Raw genomic sequence first — 23,933 nt, forward strand, 5'->3', positions numbered from 1 at the left:
TGAGTTACTTGGGAGGCCTCTTAAATAACTTAGAGATGCAAGATTCAAATAACAAGAGACATTACTTACTGATGCCTTCCAGCATCTCAGGAAACTGTTCACATACATACATGTATGTCTCACAGTGGTGCACTAGTGAGAAGGGTGTATTCTTACACTGTTACAAAATAGTTCACATTATCCTGACTATATGAGGAAATCTCTGCCATCTTTATCAGATCTGTCTTACCATCCAGTTTCACTCTAAGTGATTGAGTCATACATCTCTGAATGGTCCAACAAGTCATTCATTAAAGGTGGGAATCAAACACAGATCTTTCAGCATTTCCCAAGCCTCCTCCTTCCCAATGCAACTAGACCCAAATCTGAGGAAGGGATCAGGCCCTAAAAGTTGATGATATAGCTTTACCTCCGATGGAGACTGCAAGATCTGCAGAGTTCCTCCGGCATTTCTGTGTTTTTATGACCAAATCTGGCACTTCCCACACTGTCCAGCTGAGTCCCTAATCCTGACCTACTTCTCAAGGCCAAGGCTCCATTAGGTTGTTGCCTGACACAAATTTGTCCCAGAGCACTGGAGCTCAACAACCCTCTTATGTATGTCAGGCATGACTTAAGAAGTCCTTAATTGCACACTCTCTTCTGGGCCCAATAACTAACACAGGGGTTTGCACTCTTACCCTTCCACTTTTGATGTTCTCAGTGCAGGACTTGATGTACATTGGCATCGCCATGACAACTTCCAGCCAGGCCTGTACAGTACCCGCCTTCCATTGGGACATTGGCATGGTCCTTGCAATCTCCACCTGCTGCAACCTGTCCAGATGCTCATCGCCCTCTGATAAGCTGAGACTCAGGTGTGTTGGGCTGGACAAACTGTCTGAATCTGCAGTGAATAGAAACGTTACCATCAACAAAGTCACAGAACAATAGTTTTCAAATCTCATGACTTTGTAACAAAATGCTGTGCTGAATTTCCATTTTTACAAATTGCTTAAATTCAAAATACTTGGGATTAATTGGAGAGCTGGGGATTATCGTTCATACTGCTGTAGGAAAACTTGGTAAAGCATCAGCACATTTAATCTGTCCTGTCATTTGGAACTTCACAGTCTTTCTAATCCATTCACTCATCTTTAATCCATCCATCCAAACAAATCCACGGGCATTCCTGAACTGCCAGCAACACACAGTTCCAAGATTCCATTACCCCTTCTGGGGAAAAATTGCTCCAAATGGCCTAGTATAACTTACTTTGCCTGCCCTCATGAGAGGAAATTTATACTCCATTAGATCTCTTTGTCATTTTAAATATCTCCACTGGATCGAACACAATTTATATTTAAATGCTTTCATGTATCAGAAACGTCGCAAGTCTCTTTGTAGGAGGGTTGCAAACGTAAAATGTTAATTTGAACCACAACCTAGTCAAAGGGTTAATCAGGGCAGTAGATTTTAAAGCACAGGGCCTTTTATAAGTCTGATCAAGACCCCTTGTCACACCATCTTTCTCAATCGTACATTAAGCTCCACCCTTCATGAGCCAACTGCATGTTATAGATGATAAACGTTCAACCTTATAATGTTCTAAGAGTCTAGAAGACTTGGATTCAATCGTAGTCTTTGCTGAGTCATCTGATGTTCGCTGACTTGTTAGAGATGGTCACCCTCATCCCTCAGGCGTGAAAGGGCTTGGGCAGGAGGAGTGGATTACATAATGAGCAAAGTCCCTGCTCCTGATTGCTGGGCACCAAATCCTGCAGGTAATGCAGAGTGAACTGAAGAGAGGGAGAATGACCATATTCAACAGCATATAAGGACACCCCCACCCCCCCCACCACCCCCTGCCAATTACAGCAGGATATTTTTTAGTGTATTTAAAGGTAAGCAAACACGGTTTCATAACCATATAACCATATAACCGTTTACAGCACGGAAACAGGCCACGTCGGCCCTTCAAGTCCGTACCGGTTCATTTGAACAACTCCACTCCAAAGGAAATGGACCAATGACATATTTATCAGGTAAAATATTTCAGTAACAATCGGGTCTAGAGCAGTGATTCTCAACCTTCCCTTCCCACTCACATTCCACCTTAAGACATCTCTTACAGAACACTGTGGCATAGGATTACTTAAAGTGGTATGCAAGTGGAAAGAAAAATATTAAGAACCACTGGTTTAGAGGAATGGAAAATGATTTATTGAAGGGGACATGATAGGGTAGATGTTAAAATGTGAGTGCATCTCGAAGGATGTAGTTTCAAAATAAGGGCTGGTCATTTTAAACTGAGGTGTGAAGGAATTTCAGCTCAGAGGTTGATGAATTCTTTGCATCAGTCTGGGAGAAGACATGTTGTGGTGTGATTGCGAGGTAGAGTGAGGGAGAATTTCTTTTATAGTTGCGTGATCCTTACTTGCCTGTTAAGATAATACGGTTAGCGCGACGCAATTACAGGGCCAGCGACCTGGGTTCAAATCTGGTGCTGTCTGTAAGGAGTTTGTTCGTTTGCCCCATCACTGTGTGGGTTTCCTTCCACATTCCAATGATATGCAGAGTTTGCAGGTTAATAGGGAACATGGGTGTAACTGGGAGGTGTGGGCTCGTGGGCCAGAAGGGCCTGTTACTGTGCTCTGGTTTCACATTTATTATTAAATGAACTGCCCTTGAAAAGATGGGAGTGAGGTGTCATCGTGTAATGCAGCAGGCCTGGAGACAGCACTTGCTGCAGAGTAGGGATTTCCAGGACCCAGTGACGACAAGGAACATCATTTCAAATTAGTGTGGTGTGTGCTTTATGAGGAACCTGCCTTTAGGCACCAGTTACCTTGATCTTTTGGGTGAAAGAGATTTAAGGTTTAGGAGGTGCTTTCGGAGTTAAACTGGTGATGCCCTGCCTCCTTACTCCGAGAGGGCTGCAGATGTATGATCTGTGAGTTTGTGTTATCAATCACAGCAGGAATGCTCACATTGTACACCTTCAGTGAGTTTGAAAGTACCAGTTACCAGCATCCTTAACATATATTATTCATGACTTTGCTTCTTAAAATAATCATCTTGAATCATTGCTGTTACCACGCAAAATAGATCCCATCCATCAAAACAACCACTACTTTTATATCGCTTTTAAATCCGCCACTGATGAAAAGTCTTTTCCCACAGGAGGAAGTCGCCATTTTTTATAAGATTTGTTGGCCACACAGCACTTGGATTTCAATTATCTAATTCATGAGTCCTGGTAATTAGATGTTAGTAATGACAGAGTTTGGAACGATCAGATTATCATGGTGTTGTGCTGCCACTGGGGACCTATACTGAAAGGGAGGGAGCATGAGTGATCAGGTTCACACCTACTACATGATCCTATCGCTAAACACATATTCCCCTCTCCATCTTCTGCAAGGACCGCTCCCTCTGTGACTCTCTTGTCCATCCCTCTCTCCCCATTAATTGTCCCCTTGGCACCCACCCCTGTGACCACAGGAGATGCTCCACTTGTGCCCACACCCCCTCCTCACCGCCGTTTGGGGCCCCAAACAGTCCTTCCAAGTAAAGCAACATTTCACGAGGATCTGTACATGGGAACATAGGAAGTAGGAACAGGAGTAGGCCAAAAATGGCCCATCGAGCCAACTCTGCCATTCAATACGATCATGGCTGATCTAATTTATGACTTAACTCCACCTACCTGCCTTCTCCCCATATCCCCTAATTCCTCTATCATGTAAAAATTTATCTAACCAAATTTTAAATATGTTTAATGAAGCAGCCTCAACCACTTCCCTGGTTAGAGAATTCCAAACATTCACTACTCTCTGGGAAAAACTATTTTTCCTCATCTCTATCCTAAATCTACTTCCCCGAATCTTGAGACTGTGTCCTCTGGTTTTAGTTTCCCCGGCCAGCTCAAAAAACCTTCCTACATCTATCCTATCCATACCCTTCATAATCCTATATGTTTCTATAAGATCTCCTCTCATTCTTCTGAACTCGAGCGAATACAACCCTAGACGATTTAATCTTTCATCATAAGTCAACCCCTTCATCCCAGGGATCAACCTAGTAAACCTCCTCTGGACCGTCTCCAAAGTCAGTATATCGTTCCTCAAATATGGAGACCAGAACTGGACACAGTACACCAGGTGCGGTCTCACCAGTACCTTATACAGTTGCAACATTACCTCCCTACTCCTGAATTCAATTCCTCTAGCGATGAAGGCCAACATTCCATTCGCCTTCTTAATAACCTGCTGCACCTGCAACCTAACTTTTTGCGATTCATGCACAAGCACTCCCAAGTCCCTCTGCACAACAGCATGCTGTAGTTTCTCACCTTTAAATAATATTCAGCTTTTATTTTTCTTGCCAAAGTGGATAACCTCACACTTACTAACATTGTACTCCATCTGCCAGACCTTTGCCCACTCATCCAGCTTAACTATATCCCTCTGCAGACTCTCCACATCCTCATTACAATATAGGGGTCATCCACTACATCTGGCACTCCGGTTATGGTTTCCTCTAAATCAGAGAGACTGGGCGCAGACTGGGAGATGGCATTGTTGAGCACTTTGGCTCTGTCCTCCCCAATAGCATGGATCTCCCAGTGGCTACCCATTTCAATTCTCTGTCTCATTCCCTTGCTGATATGTCTGTCTGTAGTCTCATGTCCATGCAATGCTGGACTGAAATCACCTCCAAATTAGAGGAACGACATCTCATCTTCCATCTGGCCACCCTCTAAATGAATGGCATTAAAATGGACTTCTCCAGTTTCCGCTTAAATCCCACCCCCCTTCTTCCTCGTTGCCTTTCCAGCTCTGTCTCTCTCTCTCTTCCCTTTTCCGTCTGTCTCCTTTCACAGAGCCAAAATCAATTCTCACCTCCCCTCTTGTCGTACCCAGTTAACGCCTTTTGTTCATCTGGACTCCTCCCCTTGCCAGTCTACAGTCTTTATTCCGATGCCTTCCTGTTCATTGCCTATTGCTTGAAGAAGGGCTCAGCCCTGAATTGTCGGTAATGTATCTTTACCTCCTTTGGGCGCTGCAAGACCTGCTGAGCTCCTCCAGCATTCCTGTCTGTTTTTACTACAATCACAGCATCTGCAGACATGCAGATGTTTCATTAGGTTCAAGGCTCCAACAAGAGCTCTACTCATCTTGATTGGTGTTTTCTGGTGTGAGTGTGGGATGAGTGAATTTACCGTTGGCTTTTTTCTTCTGGAATTGACGAGGTAAATAGCTCTTTCTCTGCAGTTCATCTGCATCCCTTGTCAGCACCTCTCCTCTCAGAGAGAAAACCAACTGTGCCAATGTGCTCCCCGTTTTGCCTTTTTCCCACTGAAGTCCCTGAACAAACGATCACATTCCAAATCCTCTCCTGAGCCCTGTGTTGGAATCATCCAAACTGGTTTCTGCTCCTACTGCGTGACAGAAACGGCTCTGCTAAAATCATTGTCCTGCTTTGTGACTTTGACAAAGATTAGGCCTTTCCTCCTCAACTTAGTAACACACAAATCTGCAGACACCATGACTGAAGTAAAAACGCAACGCTGGAGAAACTCAGTCGGTTAAACCGCGTGGTTTTTACAGCAAAGATAAATATACCTAACCAACATTTTGGGCTTGAGCTCTTCAAGGCAACAGGATTGTGGGAGCAATAAGGCAACATTTTGGTCTCTTGATGAAGGGCAAAAGTCTAAAACGTTGGTTATGTATCTTTATTTTTGCAATATAAAGTTTGCTGTTTGACCTGCTGAGTTTCTCCAGCGTGGTGTTTTTACTCAGTCTTGCTGCAGCCTATGAAGCGGTTGGTCATTCTCCTCCAATACCTTCCCATGGTCACCTTGCTGAGTAAGCCCAGACTCACCTGCTTTCAATTGTATCTACCCAGTTGCAGTTAGGGGCTTCTCCTCCCACTCCTGCACTATTCCCATGAGAATCTCTCTTGACTTCTCTCCTATTTCTCATCAACGTACAGCCCCTTGGTAGAAACATCAGAGTTTCCATTTATACACTAGTAATCCCCGATCCTTACCCTCCTCCTGTACTAACTCCCCTTTCCCTCTCAAAGCTGTGAGACCACTTTTCCAATATCCAGACAAGGTGAGCTGAAATTTTCTTGAAAGGAATATAGCAAATTCCAAAGGTATTGCCTTTGGTCATCCCTCTTCCTTGAAACAAGCCAGTTGTACGCTACTAGAAGAATCCAATTTCCATCTCTCCAGCTTTTCATAAGTCTGCCCCTGCCAGAGTTCATCTGCTGTTGAAACCCTCATTCTTGCCTTTGCTACTCCTAGACTTGACTGCTTTAATGGATCTAGTCTCTTTCATAAACTCAAGGCCTGTCCACCTGCCCATATTGGCTACCACTCTTAAATTTCTCATCCCTGCTTTGGAACCTTTACTTACGCATTGACAGGATCACTTTGTGCCCATTCCTCATTGTTCCTAAGAAATTGGTGCCCTCCGCCTTCCTGAATCAGTGCTGTTCTGGGGAATATTCTTGCCCAATCCATTGGGTGAGGAGTTCCAGAATCTAGCCCCAATGGTGATGAAGGAAGGGGGGAGGGGCTGGGGTTTATTCCCAGGTCAAGATGGTGTGTGACTTGGAGCCGCGCCTGCAGTTGGTGATTCTCGTTCACCTGCTGCCACGTTCTTGATGTGGCTGTTTGAGAGGTGCTGATAGAAAGGGCATGGAGACTAACTCCAGTGCAATTTCCAGACTGCACCCATAATGGTGAACGGAATGGGCATGCACAATGATAGCTGAATACTAGTCATGCGAGCTGCAATGACCTGGTTGTTGAAGTACCATGTAGCCCATCAAACTCCCATGGTGGAAAGGCTCTAAGGTGGCAGGAGAGGCGACTCACCATACTTTCCAGCTCTTGTACTCCCACTATTAAATGGCTGGCTCGTAACGGGTTCTTGGTCAATGGTAACTCTCAGGAAGCTCTGGTGGGGGCCATGGTGCCAGCTGGATGCCTCACAGCATGGTTCGAGAGCTGCTCTGCTCAAGATCGGAAGAGGCTGTGCATGGAGCTCAAAAAGTTCCCTCCATTCCATGGACACCATCTCCCGCTACCTTGGAAAGGCAGCCAACTCATTGCCCATCACATCTTGGACGCACTCTCTTCTCCCATCGGTGAGAAGGCTTGGAATCCTATACTCTTTACATGGCTGTATAAATGTTAGAGGCAACCTGTTAGTCTGCTCACAGAAGAACCCTTCTCACCGTAGCAGGTATTTTGTGACCAATAACATTGACCTCAGTTATAATAAAATGTAAGGCTGTTGAAGGTTTGATTCCCTTCTAGTGGAGGTGGCTCTCCCGGACACTCTTGTGGTGTAAACATTATTCTCCAGGGTGTGGCCTTGCCTGAATGTGGTGCAAGTGTTACTGCACCCAGGGATGGACTGCTTCATCTTTGAGAAGCTGCGAAGGGAATTGAACATTGCACCACCATCCCCACCTTCCTCTCCCTCTGCCATCCCCTCCAGCAGCACGAGTAGACTAGTCTCTATCTGAAGTATGAAATCAGTTAAACATCGGAATTGCAGAATATTATCATTCAGAACCATGATTGGCAATTAGTGAGACAAACCTTTGATTCAGTGCTGATTAATGCTTCTGCACATCTGAGTATGGTGGTTAAGCATCGTGAATTATTCTCAATGAGAGCAGCATGACTTAGTGTACCCTTTCGACCAACAGCATGGCTTATTTTATGGTGGGGACCAGGTCAGCCAAAAAGGCATAATAGTTTGTTGAATTTTGAGGTAAGAATATTTTTATTCGGGATGTATACAATGTTATATTTAGGCCGAGTGGCAAGGTCAGGAATATGGTGGTTCTCAACCTTTTTCTTTCCACTCACATCCCACTTTAAGTATTCTCTATGCCATCGGTTTTCTGTGATTCGTAAGGGAATGTGGGTGGAAAGAAAAAGGTTGAAAACCACTGTTTTAATCGTACCTCATTGACTCGTTATGTACACGGTTTCATACCTCCAAAGGAAATGGGTCAATGACAACTTTTCTCAAGCAAAATATTTCAGTAACAATTGGGTCTAGAGCAGTGATTCTCAACCTTCCCTCCCCACTCACAGACCACCTGATGCAATCCCTTACTAATCACAGAGCCCCGGTGGCATAGGGATTACTTAAAGAGGTCTGTGAGTGGAAAAAAAAAGGTTGAGAACCATTGTTTTACACCCAGAGAGCGCTGAGTAGGTGGTATGGGCTGCTAGAGACAGCTGTAGTAGCAGAATTAATAACAGAATTGACGAAGTGTACAGACAATTATTTGCCTGGGCATACAAGGTAGGAGATGGGATTAATACAGGTGCCCATGGATTGGCATCAACATGATGGGCTGAACGGCCTGTTTCTCTGCTGTGTGACTCCATGGTTTGAGATTTCTGAGTTGGTTTTGCAACGTTTGCTTACTATTCACACGTGGTCACTTGCTCTCAATCAGGGACACACTACTCACACGTGGTCCCACTGTTCACTATCAGGGATACACTACTCACACATGGCCACACGGCTGCTCACATTTACAGTGCTCACTGTTAGAGGCAAACAGTTCACATGAAAGATCATTTCACACAAGAAGAGAATTCTCTTCCCTGAGACAAGTTAATGTCTCTCTATAATCAGCCAGCATTTCACTGAATGAGTTTTTTTTGACATTTATCTGAAACGGAATTAAACTCAAAATCTCCAGCTGTGCTCACTGGTTCTCGGAGAAAGGGTAGTTGTGAAGCAATATATTTTTAATCCTTATCCTGGGTTGTCAGGACCACAAAGTGCAGGGAGCATTCTGTAACTTAACTTCCATCCTAGGTAAATGATTACCCTCCTCTGGACACTTGCCTCTCACCTCTGAAAAAATCTGTGTTGCCCCAGTGCGCAAGTTCTCCCCGCTCCTCCGAGATCATACTTTATATATTTCCCGTCTAAAGCAGATGGATAGGTGCGATTTTTCAAGCCCATGTTTATTGTCATCTGATTGTACGAGTGCAATTCGATGAAACGGCGTTCTCCGTTCCTCACTGATAATACACACCCAGATCTAACTCTTCGTCTTCTGGCTGTCTGTCTCATAGGATTGTGATGACGGTCCCTTTCAGTCAGTCTGTGGGGTTGGATAGGAGGATACCCCACTCCTCAAAAAGGAACAGCATGCGTGAGATGAGATGGGGTTGCACAGGTCCAGACCCGCCCTCTCCACATCCCCTCCTGGATTCAGCGGCATGGTGAGGTCCAAGATGGCTGGGGGACGTTCTGTTGCAGGGAATGGCCCGACCAAGCTTCAACGTGAGGAATGTCCTTTCCGCGCTTCACGGCGCATGTTTGTTCATGGCCGTTGACCCTGCGAGAGGGACCGTCCACCCTTTGACAGGACTTGTTTTTTCATCCAGACACGAGGACCAGTAGGTTGCGCACTGTAGATTGTTGTTAGAGTGGAGATGAGTGGTCGAATCATGGCTCTTCTATAGGAGTATGGTGTGGGATGAGTGTAGGATCAGTATAAATGGGTAGTTGTTGCTGGTGCAAACTCTATAAGTGGAATGGCCCGTTTCTGCATTGTATGACCCCATGACCAGGAATCAAAGGTTGTCTGATGAACTATGAAAGAACAAAGGGACACCTTCAAAGAGGAGGCAGTGAGTACCTAAATTTGGCACCATCTTGGTGATTGTTCACTGAACGGCACAGCTAGTGTAGTGGTTAGCGCAAAGCCTTTACCGCACCAGATGGGCTCGAATCCCACGTTGTCCGTGAGGAGTGTGTACATTCTCCCTGATTCTGTGTGGGTTTTCCCCGTGGGCCTCCGGTTTCCGCCCAACGTTCAAAATGTACTGGGAGTTGGAGGCTAATTGGGTACGGACTCGTGAGCCAAATTGCTTGTAATTGTGCTGAGTTTTTAAAAAATGAAGTGAATCATTAAAAAAAAAGCTGTATAACAAATGAACACTCCGAGTTGAATGCAAAAAGCAAACACGGACTGAAAAAAGGGGCCAAACGGTAAAAAGGGAACCCAGTAGTCTTGCACCAAGAGTGAAAGGATAGGAAAGGAAGGCGAGACTGCTGGTGTGGCCTACGAGGTAAAGCAACCCTCTCCATGTGTCTTCACGAGAGGAAGTGGTGGAGGTTTGATGGGGTAAAATGCAGGTAACCAGGAAGTACTTCAATGGTTGGCAGTGACCAAGGTACAGAAATCAAAACTAGTGTATGCCTAGCACCTAGCACAAAACTATAACAGCACTAGCAACCCGGGTTCAAATCTGGTACAGTCTGTACGTTTTCACTGTGACCTGTGTGGGTTTCCTCCCACCGTTCAATACGTATGGACAGGGGTGGGTCAAAGGTTAATTGGGTATTTTGGCGGCATAGGCTAGTGGGCCAGAAGGGCCTGTTACCATGCTGTACATCTACATTTAAAAAATTGTCACGGTTCAGGTCCCACTTTTCCAAATCTTTTTGCTGTCAGAAGACTAAATGGGAAATGTTATGTTCCCTGCTACGGGGTGTACAAGGGTAATTTCAGATGGCAGCGAACTCAGAATTGAAACATGGAGTCAATAGCAACAGATATAAAGAGGCAGACAGATCGATGAAATGAACTGGCACATTTCTCGTGACACTAAATTTCATGAAAAGTGAATTGATTTGGTTTCATAGAAAGAATGAAGAAAGGCAAGATAAATCCAATCATACAGCCTTTATGTGACCACAGGAATGGAATCTGGGGATACATATCTTCAAGCAGAAGGAGAGCCAATTAAAAAAAAGCACACATGATTTTTCTTTCTGGAAAAGTGAGGACGTTTATAACGCACCGACAAAGCTTTCAGTGACACCACTTACCTTGAAAGTTGTCAATGTCTCAGAGAAGGTCCAGTGGAGAACTGAACCAGGGATAAAGGGCTTGCAGAGAAGAGACTGCACAAGCTGGCAGTCTTCTCCTTCAGAGAGAGGAGCTTAAAGTAAGATTTGACAGAGGTGATTGTAATGCTGAAGGCCTCCAAGGACTAAATAAGGAGAATCTGTTCTGGCAGCTGCGGGGGTGTGGGGTGTGACCAAAGGATAGATTTAAAGGAGATGTAAAATGGAAGTGGAAATTGATAGGACAAATTAGCAGGATACCACAGCACAAATATGGTGGGGAGATTGAAAACTTGTCTGAATGGTTCACCAATAACCTTGCACTCAATGTCAGCAAAACTAAGGAGCTGATTGTTGACTTCAGGAAAGGTACACAATCCAGTGATCATCGGGGGAATCAGAGGTGGAGAGGGTGAGCACATTTAGGTCCTTGGGACTCACTACCTTGGAGGATCTTTCCTGAACCTAACATACCAATGGCATCGTGAAGAAAGCACATTAGCACCTCCACTTCCTCAGGAGTTTGCAAAGTTTTGGTATGACGTCAGAAACCCTGGCAAATTTCGACAGATGTGCGGTGGAAACTGTGCTGACTGGCTGCATCACAGTCTGGAATGGGAACACCAATACCCTTGAGTGTAAAGCCTTCCAAAACGTAGTGGACACAGCCCCGGACATTACAGCCAAAACCCTCCCCACAACTGAGTACATCTACAGGGAACACTGCCATCAAAGACCCACACACCCAGCATACACTCTGTTATCGCTGCTGCCATCAGGGAAGAGGTGTAAGTGTCACAAGACTTGCCCCACCAGGTTCAGGAACAGCTGCTGCCCCTCCACCATCAGACTCATCAACAACAAACTCAATCTGGGACTCATTTAAGGCCTCTTACTTGTGCATTTATTGATTTTCTTTGCTCTCCCTGTATTGCACAGTCAGTTTGTTTACATTCATTATCTATTTATAGTTCTTTTGATTGTTTACATGTTCACACTGTGTGTAGATTAATTTTTGCACTACCAATTAGTGGTTATTCTACCGGGAATCTCTGGGTTGACAATAAACCTGAAATCTGATTAGCCAAAGAGCACAGACCAGATGGACTGAATGTCCTCCTTAAGCATTGTCATGTTGCAGCTCAACTTGATCCCTGTTCTACCATGTACTGCTCTGGATCGAGTTTTAGTGTCTTAAGTTCTAATCCTGTACCTGGATAATAAGATTGGGATACTCAAATGAAGACAGGTTCAGAGCTGAGCTCATATCTGTGGTCCATCAATGTCTTCTTATTTGTAGCCCCCATTTAAAGCTACCATTTCCATTTTAGTCACTTACTAAATACACAATAGGATAATGAACTATCTTCTTGACTATCTGAGCTCTTTATGCTGGATGTATTTCTAAAGTGCTGTGGTGAGATAGCTCCCGGGTCTGGACACTACACATCCATAACTCAGTAGTGGCAAGAGTAAAGAGCACTTAATAAGTGACCTATTATGGACACTTGTCAGGAAGGCACAACAGTGACTGCATTTTCTAAGAGAAGACTGAAGAGAGCAAGTCAAAGATACCATCATGTCAATCTTCTACAGGAGCTTTATCGAGCACCTTGGCCGGCTGCATCACACTGTGGTACACTTGCTGCAGAGAAATGGATCGTAGGTCAATCCGTAAGAGTGGCAGAGAGGATCACTGGAGTCTCCCTCCCTTCTATCGACTTGATCTACCAGCACTGCTGTCTGAAGAGGGAGTGCAAAATTATTGAGGACCCCTACCACCCCACACACAGCATCTTTCAGCTACTCCCATCAGGGAAAAAGATACAGGAGGATCAGAGCCAGCACCTCCAGGCTGAGGAACAGCTTCCTCCCATGGCCAGTGAGAATGCAGAACGACCAAAGAAACTGCACACACTGACCATCCGAGACTCTAAAATGTATTTATATATACACATTTACATATATTTGTATTGTTTATCTGTATCTGTGTTATGCCGAGCTGTGCGTCTGTGTGCTTTGCACCAAGGACCGGAGAACACTGTTTCGTCAGGTTGCACCGAGGACCGGAGAACACTGTTTCGTCAGGTTGCACCGAAGACTGGAGAACACTGTTTTGTCAGGTTGCATCGAAGACCGGAGAACACTGTTTCGTCAGGTTGCACCGAAGACTGAAGAACACTGTTTCATCAGGTTGCATCGAAGACCGGAGAACACTGTTTCGTCAGGTTGCATCGAAGACCGGAGAACACTGTTTCGTCAGGTTGCACCGAGGACCAGAGAATACTGTTTCGTCAGGTTGCACCGAGGACCGGAGAACACTGTTTCGTCAGGTTGCACCGAGGACCGGAGAACACTGTTTTGTCAGGTTATACATGTATGATTAGTTGACAATAAACTTGAACTTAATGATGGAACAGGGATTTATTTCCAAGTAAGCATGATGTTCATTGAGAGAAATGCTAGCACTAGTCCTGCCAGGATTGAGGATTTGAGATAATTTCCCCCCTTCCTTAATTGAGTAGTGCGAATGCTAAATGCTCAGATTGGCCGAGATCGGTGACTCAGCCCTGAACCTAAAGCTCGCTGATCAGTGTGTCTGCTATTTATACCAGTGGACCAGGAACACGTTCTGGTCTCAGCTTTATCTCCACCACCCCTCTCACCCTCCCCCCCACTACCCCATTTCTCCCTTGGGCCACCCTCCCTCCACCCACACTTCTCACCCTTCCCCACCACTCCCTCTCCTTTTCCCACCATCCTCTCTTCCTCCTACCACCACCCTCCCTCCCCAATACCCCTCTCCCTCCCACCACCACTCTCTCCCTCCCCACCACCCTTCCTCCATCACCCTCCTTTCCGTTTCCTGTCCTCCCTCCTCCTCTTCCATGTCAACCTCCCCTCTCCCCATTCTCTCCCATCCCTCTCTCTCCACTACCCTCATCCTTCTTCTCACACTCCCTCCCACTTCACTCTCTATCCCTCTCTGCTTAAAAAAAAACCCTCAGCCTTGAACAGAGGAAGGGAAAGGCTGCGAATTGTTTGAGTGAACTGTGCAGCAATGAACTTGGACTGTGTAACAGTAATCCATCATGTATTTTTGGCAAAGGTAAAAGATATGAGGTATGAGGTGAACAATCTATAGAACAGTATCATTTCAACATTTCTTGTATCCTGAAAGATATCCCCCACAGCTGCTGGGTTCAGCTGTCTGTTCTGAGGGTCCAGAATGACTTGCTCCTTTCAGAAAGATAGCACATGCTGGTATGAAGCAACATCAAGGGCTTTTTTGGTTCATTACAGCCAGTAACTGTGACAAGCACACAGCTGGGGAACATTAACCAGTCACGTTCAGGGCACTTGGGAGGCAATAAAGATAATGATACACAGGAGTTAAAAGTTTGGTCCGTCAGATGCCAGTTAACGCTGTTTCCTTGGTAACAGACTCGGCTCCTTTTCCCAGACTGACAGAAAGGCCACCCACTGGGCCATTGCTCCAGTGCGCAAGCCAATGGCAGGAATGGGGAGCCGAGATTCTGCTAACTTCCAATTCAAAAGACACAATGCGCATTCTGAAGTCAGAAATCGCCCTGTTTAAAAGGCTTCAAAGATCACGGATAATATGAGAATGTAACCATTACCATGGAAACAACTAGTTTGCAGCGAGGACTCGAAAGAATGCTGGAAACCAGAAGTCGAGTTCTGATCCAACAATCTTGTGATTTTTCTCATGAGATCTACACTCTATGTATGTGTGAGGATACCTTTGAAGGATTGTGTGGTCCTTTAAGGACTGCATGTATTATGCGGTGAATAACTTTTGATATTAGATGTAGACATACATGCCCTTCCAGCCCATGCCACCCAAATGTAAGAATTAATCTACAACCCCTGTACGATTTGAAGGGTGGGAGGAAATGGGAGCACCTGGAGGAAACCCACGCAGACAGCGCTGGATTTGAACCTGGGTCGTTAGCACTATAACAGCCTTGCGCTAACTGCTATGCTAACCATCTGCCCTGATATATTGCAGAATCAGCCCTAACGATAGTTGATTGCCTTTGATAAAGAGTATTTTGCTGGGAGACTGAACTCTGTTATTTGCCTTCTAGACAAACAGCAGCAAAGAGTCTTCAGCCACTGCTCTGAGGGCACAGACTAAACTGAAATCAAATATGAAATGAATTGAGAGTCATTTAAAGCTCTGAGGAGCTAGAGAAGACAGTTGGGAAATCTCCAACCCTTTTTTCCAAAGTGGATCCTGTTGGACATCCTAGTGTGTGTGGATTAGCAACAGGTGGACCATTTGTCTCAGGATACACGTGAAAGATGGTCCAGAGCTTTTAAGTGTCGAAGCAATGACCATAGGGCAAAAGTTCTTGAAGAAATGAGAGGGTTAGTGATGGTGATTCACGCGAGAGTGTACCTTACCCAGGGTCAGTAATTGTACAGTGGAAGGTGAGACTACAGCTGCAGTATTGTGTACAAATGTTAGCTCCTTACTTAAAAAGAGGTATATTTACCAGAGAGAGAATGGAGCAAAGACTCACTTAAATGAGTTCCTGGAATGGAGTGTTCATTGTGTGGGGAAAGAGGAATAGACCAGGCCTGTATTCTCCAGAATAGAACAGGAGATGATTTGTTTGAAGCCCACAGAAGGGGCTGACAGGCTGGATACAAGAAAAACACTTCTGGCTGCGGGGTCTAGAAACCATGGGCAGAGTCTCAAAATCTAAGGAAAACCATTTAGGACTGAGACGCAAAAAAAATCTTCACCTTTGGAATTCCCTACCCCAAAACCTCAATTAATCGATCTCTCGATGTTAAGCGAATCAAGGGATAGTGCCAGAAAAATGATATTGAGGACAAGATCATCCATGATCTTAATGAATCTTAGAGCGAGTTTCAAGGGCCAGGTAGCTGACTCCCATTCCTAATTCCTATGCAACATCTGAATGACGGGATTCAATAATAAGGAAATCCCATTGGCCATGTAGCACACAGCCAAAGAAGATGGCACCGTGCTGTTTTGGCGAGGGTTAGCGGTTACCCTAACCTTACTGATTGGGAAGGCAATCTATCAGAAATTGCTCGACTGCTTTTTATAGAAACGCCACATAACAATGTTGGACTCCAAGCAGAATTAGGACATATGGCCCATCAAATCATGGTTGATGTATTCTTCCTTTCAACCCCCATTGAAAGGATACGAGTTGTGGGGAACACAAAAGGTTGGGTTTGTCAGCAGAAGAAGGTTGGGTCCAGCTCCTCATCAGAGGTGGAGTTATTGTGGGCTAAGATTGGAGGGAAGGATTAGGCGACTGAGAGAAAAGTAATGTGGTGCAGTGAAGGGATCCAAAATACACACATTATTTAGGGTACGTTGAGCCCATCCAAAGAGATAAGAGTACTAGTTCATCAGTTTCAAAGATCCGTGCACAGGGTGGAAGGCTAGAAGCTGTAGCAAAGAAATTTTAAGAAGATCTGGCACAAATGACGCTGCTGCAGATGAAATTGAAGAGAGAGGTTCCATAAGCCTTGTGTTGTTTGTGGATCTAAATCTAATCTGGATTAAGCTGAATATATTAAGGAGCTGCATTATGATGAGCCGGTTCTAAATCTCCTCTGATTCCACGAGAGGTGTCACAGCAGACCTGGGTCTACTGACGTCAGCTCATTACTGTGTAGCTGGAGAGCAACAGCAGAGGCCAGTGGGAGTCAAAGGAGATGACTTTCTAACCTCAAGAGTGACAGCAGAAAGGGGAAACTGGTCTAATGTCTGTAAGTCGAGATAGAAGAAGCATAGAGAACCTTGAAAAGATAGCAAAGTAGAACATGGTGTCTTGATCTTTATGGTATTTAGCCATCTTCCAAATCAGTAGTTGTGACTGCAGTTCCGAATAATTGCGATTAAACAATGTTAAATTTACATTCTACAGTTGATGTTTAAACTGTGTAATAGTATAATAGTGTGGAGACAACGCTGGTGGAAGCGTTCTAGGAGCCGTAGGTGATGCCGGTAGAGAACCCATGATTTGGAGCCGAACAGGAGTGTGGGTATGACAACGGCTTTGCATACGCTAATCTTTGTGAGGTTTTTCAGTTGGTTGTTTTTCCAGACTCTTTTGTGTAGTCTTCCAAAGGTGCTATTTGCCCTGGCGAGTCTGTTGTCTATCTCGTTGTCGATCCTTGCATCCGATGAAATGGTGCAGCTGAGATAGGTAAACTGGTTGACCGCTTTGAGTTTTGTGTGCCCGATGGAGATGTGGGCAGGGGGGGGGCTGGTAGTCATGGTGGGGAGCTGGCTGATGGAGGACCTCAGTTTTTTTCAGGCTGACTTCCAGGCCAAACATTTTGGCAGTTTCCGCAAAACAGGACATCAAGTGCTGAAGAGCTGGCTCTTCAACATTCAACATTCATTGGAGCGACTTCATCTCCAACATCGAAGTACTCGAGATGGCAGAGGCCGACAGCATTGAATCCACACTGCTGAAGATCCAACTGTGCTGGGTAGGTCACATCTCCAGAATGGAGGACCATCGCCTTCCCAAGATCGTGTTATATGGCGAGCTCTCCACTGGCCACCAAGACAGAGGTGCACCAAAGAAGAGGTACAAGGACTGCCTAAAGAAATCTCGGTGCCTGCCACATTGACCACCGCCAGTGGGCTTATATCGCCTCCAACCGCGCATCTTGGCGCCTCACAGTTCGGCGGGCAGCAACCTCCTTTGAAGAAGACCGCAGAGCCCACCTCATTGACAAAAGACAAAGGAGGAAAAACCCAACACCCAACCCCAACCCACCAATTTTCCCTTGCAACCGTGTCTGCCTGTCCCGCATCTGACTTGTCAGTCACCAACGAACCTGCAGCAGACCCAACCCCTCCATAAATCTTCGTCCGCGAAGCCAAGCCAAAGAAAGAAAAGAATAAATAATAGTGTAATGGCTGTTGTGGGACATCTTGTGAGATATTGCAGAACAGGATGCAAAATTTGCTGCTTACAATTCATTTGAACTATCATTGGTAGGTACGGAGAGCTGCAAAGAATATTGCAGACGCAGCAAATTAAACTCCACGTCAAGTTTCTAGTCCAGACTGAACTTTGACCCAGTCTGTATGACTTTGTAATTGGAGAGAGTGTTGAATGATCTCGAGGACCAGTGAAAGCGCCCTGAAAGACAGGTTCAAAAGGTTGCAGACTCAAAGCCAATTCCCGGAGTAGAGCACATAACCTAGAATAACACAGAGAAACTGGTACATTGGATAAAGTACTGTCTGTTCCCTTCGGTAGCTGTTAAAGATCCCAGGGCCCAATTTAGAATGGTAGAGGATCTGAGGGAAATTCCTCCTTCAACCAACGCCATGGAAAAAAAAAGAGAATTTGTTACCTGTTTTTGGGGACATGCTAAATATTTAGTTCAACAATGGCAATCGCTCTGGGTCAAGTTGTTCATTGGTTGAGCTGCATTTTGGGGACATTCTGAACTTGCCAGAAGGCGAACTTAATAAATTTGGCAAATCTTTTTCTTATTTCCTCAAGGCAAATCATACTTCTGTAGATAATCTCTTTGGGCAAAACACAAGTTGAACTCAGAAATTTCCGTAGAGTGATGGCGATCTAAACACTCGGGAACTGAGGAGATGAATTCTTTCACATCCTTGCCTCAGTCTGATCAGACGAGTCACTTGAAAGATGGAATTCTGTCATCCCATATCTCCCCCTTGTCCTTATCTGTAGAGCACTGAATTATGGAAACTTACTAACAGTTGCCTATTATTGCCCACCTCGACCAAAAGTGGGGACTTCCTTGATTTCTCCAACTTGCGATGTTGCTTGCGATGTTGCAGAACAGACCCTTCAATCCTAGTCTGCTCCGTCCGACTCTCAACCATCCGTTATTTTATATTATCCTCATCAACTCCTCTCACATTCTACCGTTCACCAGGCCATCAGGAATAATGTGCAGTGACTAATTAACCTCCCAAGCTCCATTTCTTTGGGATAAGTGGGGAAACCGGAGCACCCAGAGGAAACCCACGTGGTCACAGGGAGAACGTGTAAACTCCGCACACACAGCACCAGAGGTCAGGATGAAAGCCGGGTCTCTTGCACTGTGAGGCACTGGCTCTACTTGTTACACCGCTCTGCTGACCCTTTTTGCAATGTTACCTGAAACCTCCAGTCACATTGATGAGCACCTTACATGTTCACGACCTGGTGAGTCTCTAATACTTTGCGAATCTGCCCTTCCCTGTCTTCCTCTCATCATGATAGGAAGGATGTGGACGCTATGGAGAGGGTGCAGAGGAGATTTATCAGGGATTGGAAAATAAGTCTTATTGAGGCAAGTTTTGTAGAGCCAGGGCTTTTCTCTCTGGAGTGAAGAAGGACAAAAGGTACTTAATAGAGGTCTACAAGATTCTGAAAGGCACAAATAAGGTGGGCATCCAGCATCTTTTTCCCCAGGGTGGGAACAGCTAACACCAGAGGACATCTGTACAAAGTGAAGGGATGGCAATTTACGGGAGACATCAGGGTAAATGTTTTTTTTATATACACGGACCAGAATGTATCGCCAGGGATGGTGGTGGAGGCTAAATAATTAGGGGCATTTTAAGACTCTTACACAGGAACATGAATGAAAGAAAAATAAAGGGTTACGAGGTAGGAAGGGTCTTATTTTTTTTCTGGTAGGTATAGGTCGGCACAACCTCCTGGCCCAAAGGGCCTGTGTTCTATGTTCATTCTCTGCATACCATTGAATTGTGGAACTTCACTCCAGAGGCCATTTGTACATCGTGTCTAATACTGACCAAAAGTAAAACAACATTAGTTCCCCTTCTCTCTGAGGTCTTGGCTTGTAGAATTGCCAATCTTTTTTTTTAAGACATCGGCGCTGGTCCATTTTTGAAGGATGGGCGGAAACCGGAGCCCCCGGAGAAAACCCATGCAGACAGGGGGGGGGGAAAGAACATACAAACTGCGTGGGATTTGAACTCAGGTCTGGACCTGATTGCTGGTACTGTAAAGGTGTTACGCTAACTGCTATGCCAAGCATGCCGCCTTGTACACTTCGTGCTATGCCAAGCATACTGCCCTGTACACTTCGTGGTTCTTCAAGCGAGATTGCCCGGGTGGTGATCATTCAAGTGCACATCCAGGTAGTTGTTCAGTGTGACTGTTTTCTTCAGGTAACCCTGATTGCTGGGAACTGGGAAATGGAAATGAGTCTCTGTTAACAGGATCAACTTTTTCCATCCCAAACTGATTAAAATCAGCAGGAAGTGGCTGAGTTTCACTTGATTTCAAATCTTTATAGTTTTGCCCAAACAGTTTATATTTGTTTTAGTGGATTTAACACAGCACAATGTCCCAAGGCAAGGTTCAAAATCAGGCAAGGGGACGCATAAAAGCTTGGTCAGAGATCCAAGGTTTAAGCAGAATTTTGGAGAAGTGGTGATATTTGGGAAGGGAATACCTGTAAGGCCCTGGGACGACAAAAACTGGGACCAAATATGGAGAAATGGGGCATTCTTGCAGGGCAGAGGGGTCTGGAGGGGAGACACAGATATGGCAAGAGAAGAATAAGGTGAGAAAATTTAATTTGAAAGCCCAGATCAACTCCATTCCATTGTAGCAATATAGAAGGTCCCAAGACATTGCTCACTTGGGTCTGTATGCCATCAAGTTCAGAAGAATGAGGGGTGAATGCGGAAGATCCAAAGGGGCCATTGACAAGTAGATGTTGAGGTGTTTCCACTGATGGTAGAACCTTGATGAGGGATCAGTCATTTAAAACGGAGGTGTGCAGAAATTCGATTTTGTAGAGAATGGTGAATGTTTGCAATTCTCAATCCTGGAGATCTGTTGGAGGCTTGATGAAGCATTTAAGGTGGAGGTAGATACATTTTGAAAGGTTGATCAATCAAAGGCAATGGTGGCCAAGGGGTATTGGCTCAGAAGAGGAGTGGATCAGCCATGATAACACTGAATGGCAGGGCAGGTTTGAGAGGCCTGGTGGATGACTCCTACTTTGTGCCAATTAGGACCAGCTTAAAGCACAATATTTATTCCACGACCAAAGGGTAAAACTTTCAGCTGCTTTCACATTTCAAGAGAGTTGCTGGTAAAAATGCAAACTGGAGGCTGAAGATAAGTCAGTTAATAAAACCATTATGAGGGAAGACAGTTACAGAAAAAAAATAAACTCCCAGTTGAGATATGGTGTGATTTTGGACAACTTATTCACAAACGTTTCCTTGGCTTAACCCAAGTTCCAGTTGGGCTGCTTTTTCTAGAATGCCAGAGCAAAATATGTGTGTGCATGGTCTGAGAAGGGAAGAATGGTAGGTTTGCCAGGCTTGTGATACGTAGATGCAGTGCACGTCTGTACGTACTAAGTTTACAGGAAGTAGTTATTGCATGTGCTATTTTTAACTGATTATTGTTGAAACACTTCACAACATCTTTTTTAAAAAAAACATTAAAAGTGATTGATAGTTTGCAAAAAGGCTTTCACAAGGACACCCACTGGATTGTGGACACATGAGAGACTGTAGACGGTGAAACATAATCTGTTGGAGGAACTCAGCGGGTCAAGCAGCATTGGTGGGAGAAAGCGAACGGCGACATTTCAAGTCAGAACCCACCCAAGTTCGTCCAGCAGATTTTTTTTGTTGCAACTAATGGTTTGTGCCTTAAATTGAATTGTGACGATTGGCAACTCAATGTAAATTAAGAAAAAAATTGACAATAAAAACTGACGATGAGGATGTGTATGTCAAGAATGTTAATATCGACAGAAAATGAATGATTGTCTCTTTCCTGGATCTAATGACTGTATTTTTATTGGTACTTGTTGCAATCTCAGCTAATTTAAACCAAATCCTGTTAATCTGGATTCTATACAAGGGAACAAATGAATGCCCGTTAACTGTTGTTAATGAAGCAGGAGGTAGCCTGAAACTCTGAAAAATGGGATCTATTTCCTCAGTTATTGACCACCACAACTGACTGTTGGCACATTGAAACAGCTGTAGCCGTGTTAACGACAGATATCGCACCTTCTTTCTTTTGCCTGTCTCTTACATGCAGTGTTGGGACTGCGGAGACGAATATGCTCCTGCACAATCTCTCACATCTGTTTAGTCTTAATACTGCGGACTGAAGGCTTGTATAAAGTCTGGGTTTCTGGTTGGGGCCTTGGGGCATTTGTCATTTCCAGACATCTGCTGACCAAATGCTGTTGGTTTATTGTTTATTAAAAAACCGTAATCTGATAGCTGTTCGTCGGCACTAATTCCAGTAAAGTCTTGTGCTCTGTGAAATGCTCCTCAGATTTCTAAAGGAGCACGGCAAGATATACAAAAGAAGCTACCCACTGACGAGTGTTAATGTTTAGCGGTAACTGGCCATTGGGGAAAGGGGACCCGGGATAACGAGAAAGGAAAATGATCACTTAGATTTAACAAAACCTTTCATGTGACCAGTACTGTCCAATGCATAAGTGATTAATGGGTCAACTCCTAAATACCATCAGTGATCTTATCTCGAGATACTGGGGTTCAGAATGTGCAGAGGAAGGTCCCATAACCAAGGAATCAATTCATCCATTTAGAGCCAAGTTCGAACAATTGAGCTGAGCCAAACATAAACTATATACAAATGGGATTAATGTGGTCATAGAGTATATGGGTGTTTGATTATTAGTGCAGATTCAGTGAGCTGAAGGGCCGATACCCAGAATGATATTATTCATCGCCTTCAATCTTCTTTTGGTATTGAATGAGATGCTTCTTCCTGGACCGTGCTTCAATGTGCGGAGTTGAGTTCTTTTGGAAGAAGGTCAACTGCTTCTTTAAATGGTGAGTGAAGTAACAAAACATTTGGCCACATTGGCCAGCTCCTGAACTGAACTCTAAGTGACGCAATGTGCAGTGGCTACAAGAGATCTCTCTCTCTCGTCTAAAATTAGCCATCTTCCAGTTTAGAACCCTTCTGGGTTTGGATTATATTGTTTCCTATGAATAATACTGCTGCATAAGAAAATTATTGATTTTCTCTGATATATGGTGCTTGTCTGCTCTAATACAGTTTCCATTAGTTTTATGCACCATTCCTTTATGTATGCATGTACTATTATATTAAATTCAATAAAAATATTGAAAATCCTTTTGAAGTGCAGAGTTGGAAGATCTCAGAACAATTACTCGCCCCACTGCAACAAGTTCAAGCTTATCGTCACATTATACCAGCTGCAGCCAGAAGGGTCCGGCCATACAAAGTAGAAGAGCACAGGGTTACACTGTAAAGGCCACCTAGGGCAGCATGAAAAACACTGCCCTGAGAATTCAGGAGCCTGATGGTTGCGGGGGACGAAGCTGACGGTGCTGATTCCATACCCTTGACCGTCGCGCTGATGGGAGGTGGGAGAAGAGAGCCTACTGGAGTGGGATGGGCCCGTCGGTGTGCTGGTCACCTTTCCTAGGCAGTAGGCGGAGTTGATGGACGGGAGGGACGTTTGCGTGATGCTCTGAGCTGCATTCACTGTTAACTTATTCTGAGCACCTCCTGTATCACGCTGCAATGTATTCAGCTTGTATAATTTTTCTGGTGCTCTTGCAAGAGTTGAAAGACATGAGAACCTCCTCAGTCTTCTAAGAAGGTAGGTGTTTTGACCGCCGCATCAACATGCTTGAACCAACCAGTAGCCAACATCTGCTGGTGGGATTTTGCACTGTTGGAGGAATGGTTTCTGAGGGGTTGGAGGGAGTTGATTTCGCAGAGTATATTGTATATTGTTGGAGCAGAGAATTTTATTTCACATGTTATATCTGAATAGAAAGTATCTGAAGATGTAAGGTACATGAGTGGTGATTGAGGTGATTATTACCATTAGGATGTAATACCACAATGACTATTCTATTCCAAACACAAATGGCACTTGCCCAAGGATGTTGCTCAGTCATGGTTGATGTGCCTGTGGAAAGGTAGATTACTTCTTGACCAGTAACTACATAGACAGAAAGAAAGCCGT

The 23,933-nt window shown here is 44.7% G+C and overlaps 1 protein-coding gene across 15 annotated transcripts in view; it reads right to left on the reverse strand.

The window, feature by feature from the left end:
• The window catches only part of LOC138754543 (kazrin-like), a 539,176-nt gene that overhangs the window by 45,781 nt on the left and 469,462 nt on the right, over positions 1-23,933 (reverse strand). For all 15 annotated transcript variants that reach the window (XM_069918950.1, XM_069918949.1, XM_069918946.1 and 12 more), the window contains one exon: positions 681-886. In XM_069918950.1, coding sequence (XP_069775051.1) covers positions 681-886 — 206 coding nt within the window. The remainder of the gene's footprint in view (positions 1-680; positions 887-23,933) is intronic.

Source organism: Narcine bancroftii, chromosome 2, assembly GCF_036971445.1.
Source record: "Narcine bancroftii isolate sNarBan1 chromosome 2, sNarBan1.hap1, whole genome shotgun sequence".
Taxonomy (NCBI): domain Eukaryota; kingdom Metazoa; phylum Chordata; class Chondrichthyes; order Torpediniformes; family Narcinidae; genus Narcine; species Narcine bancroftii.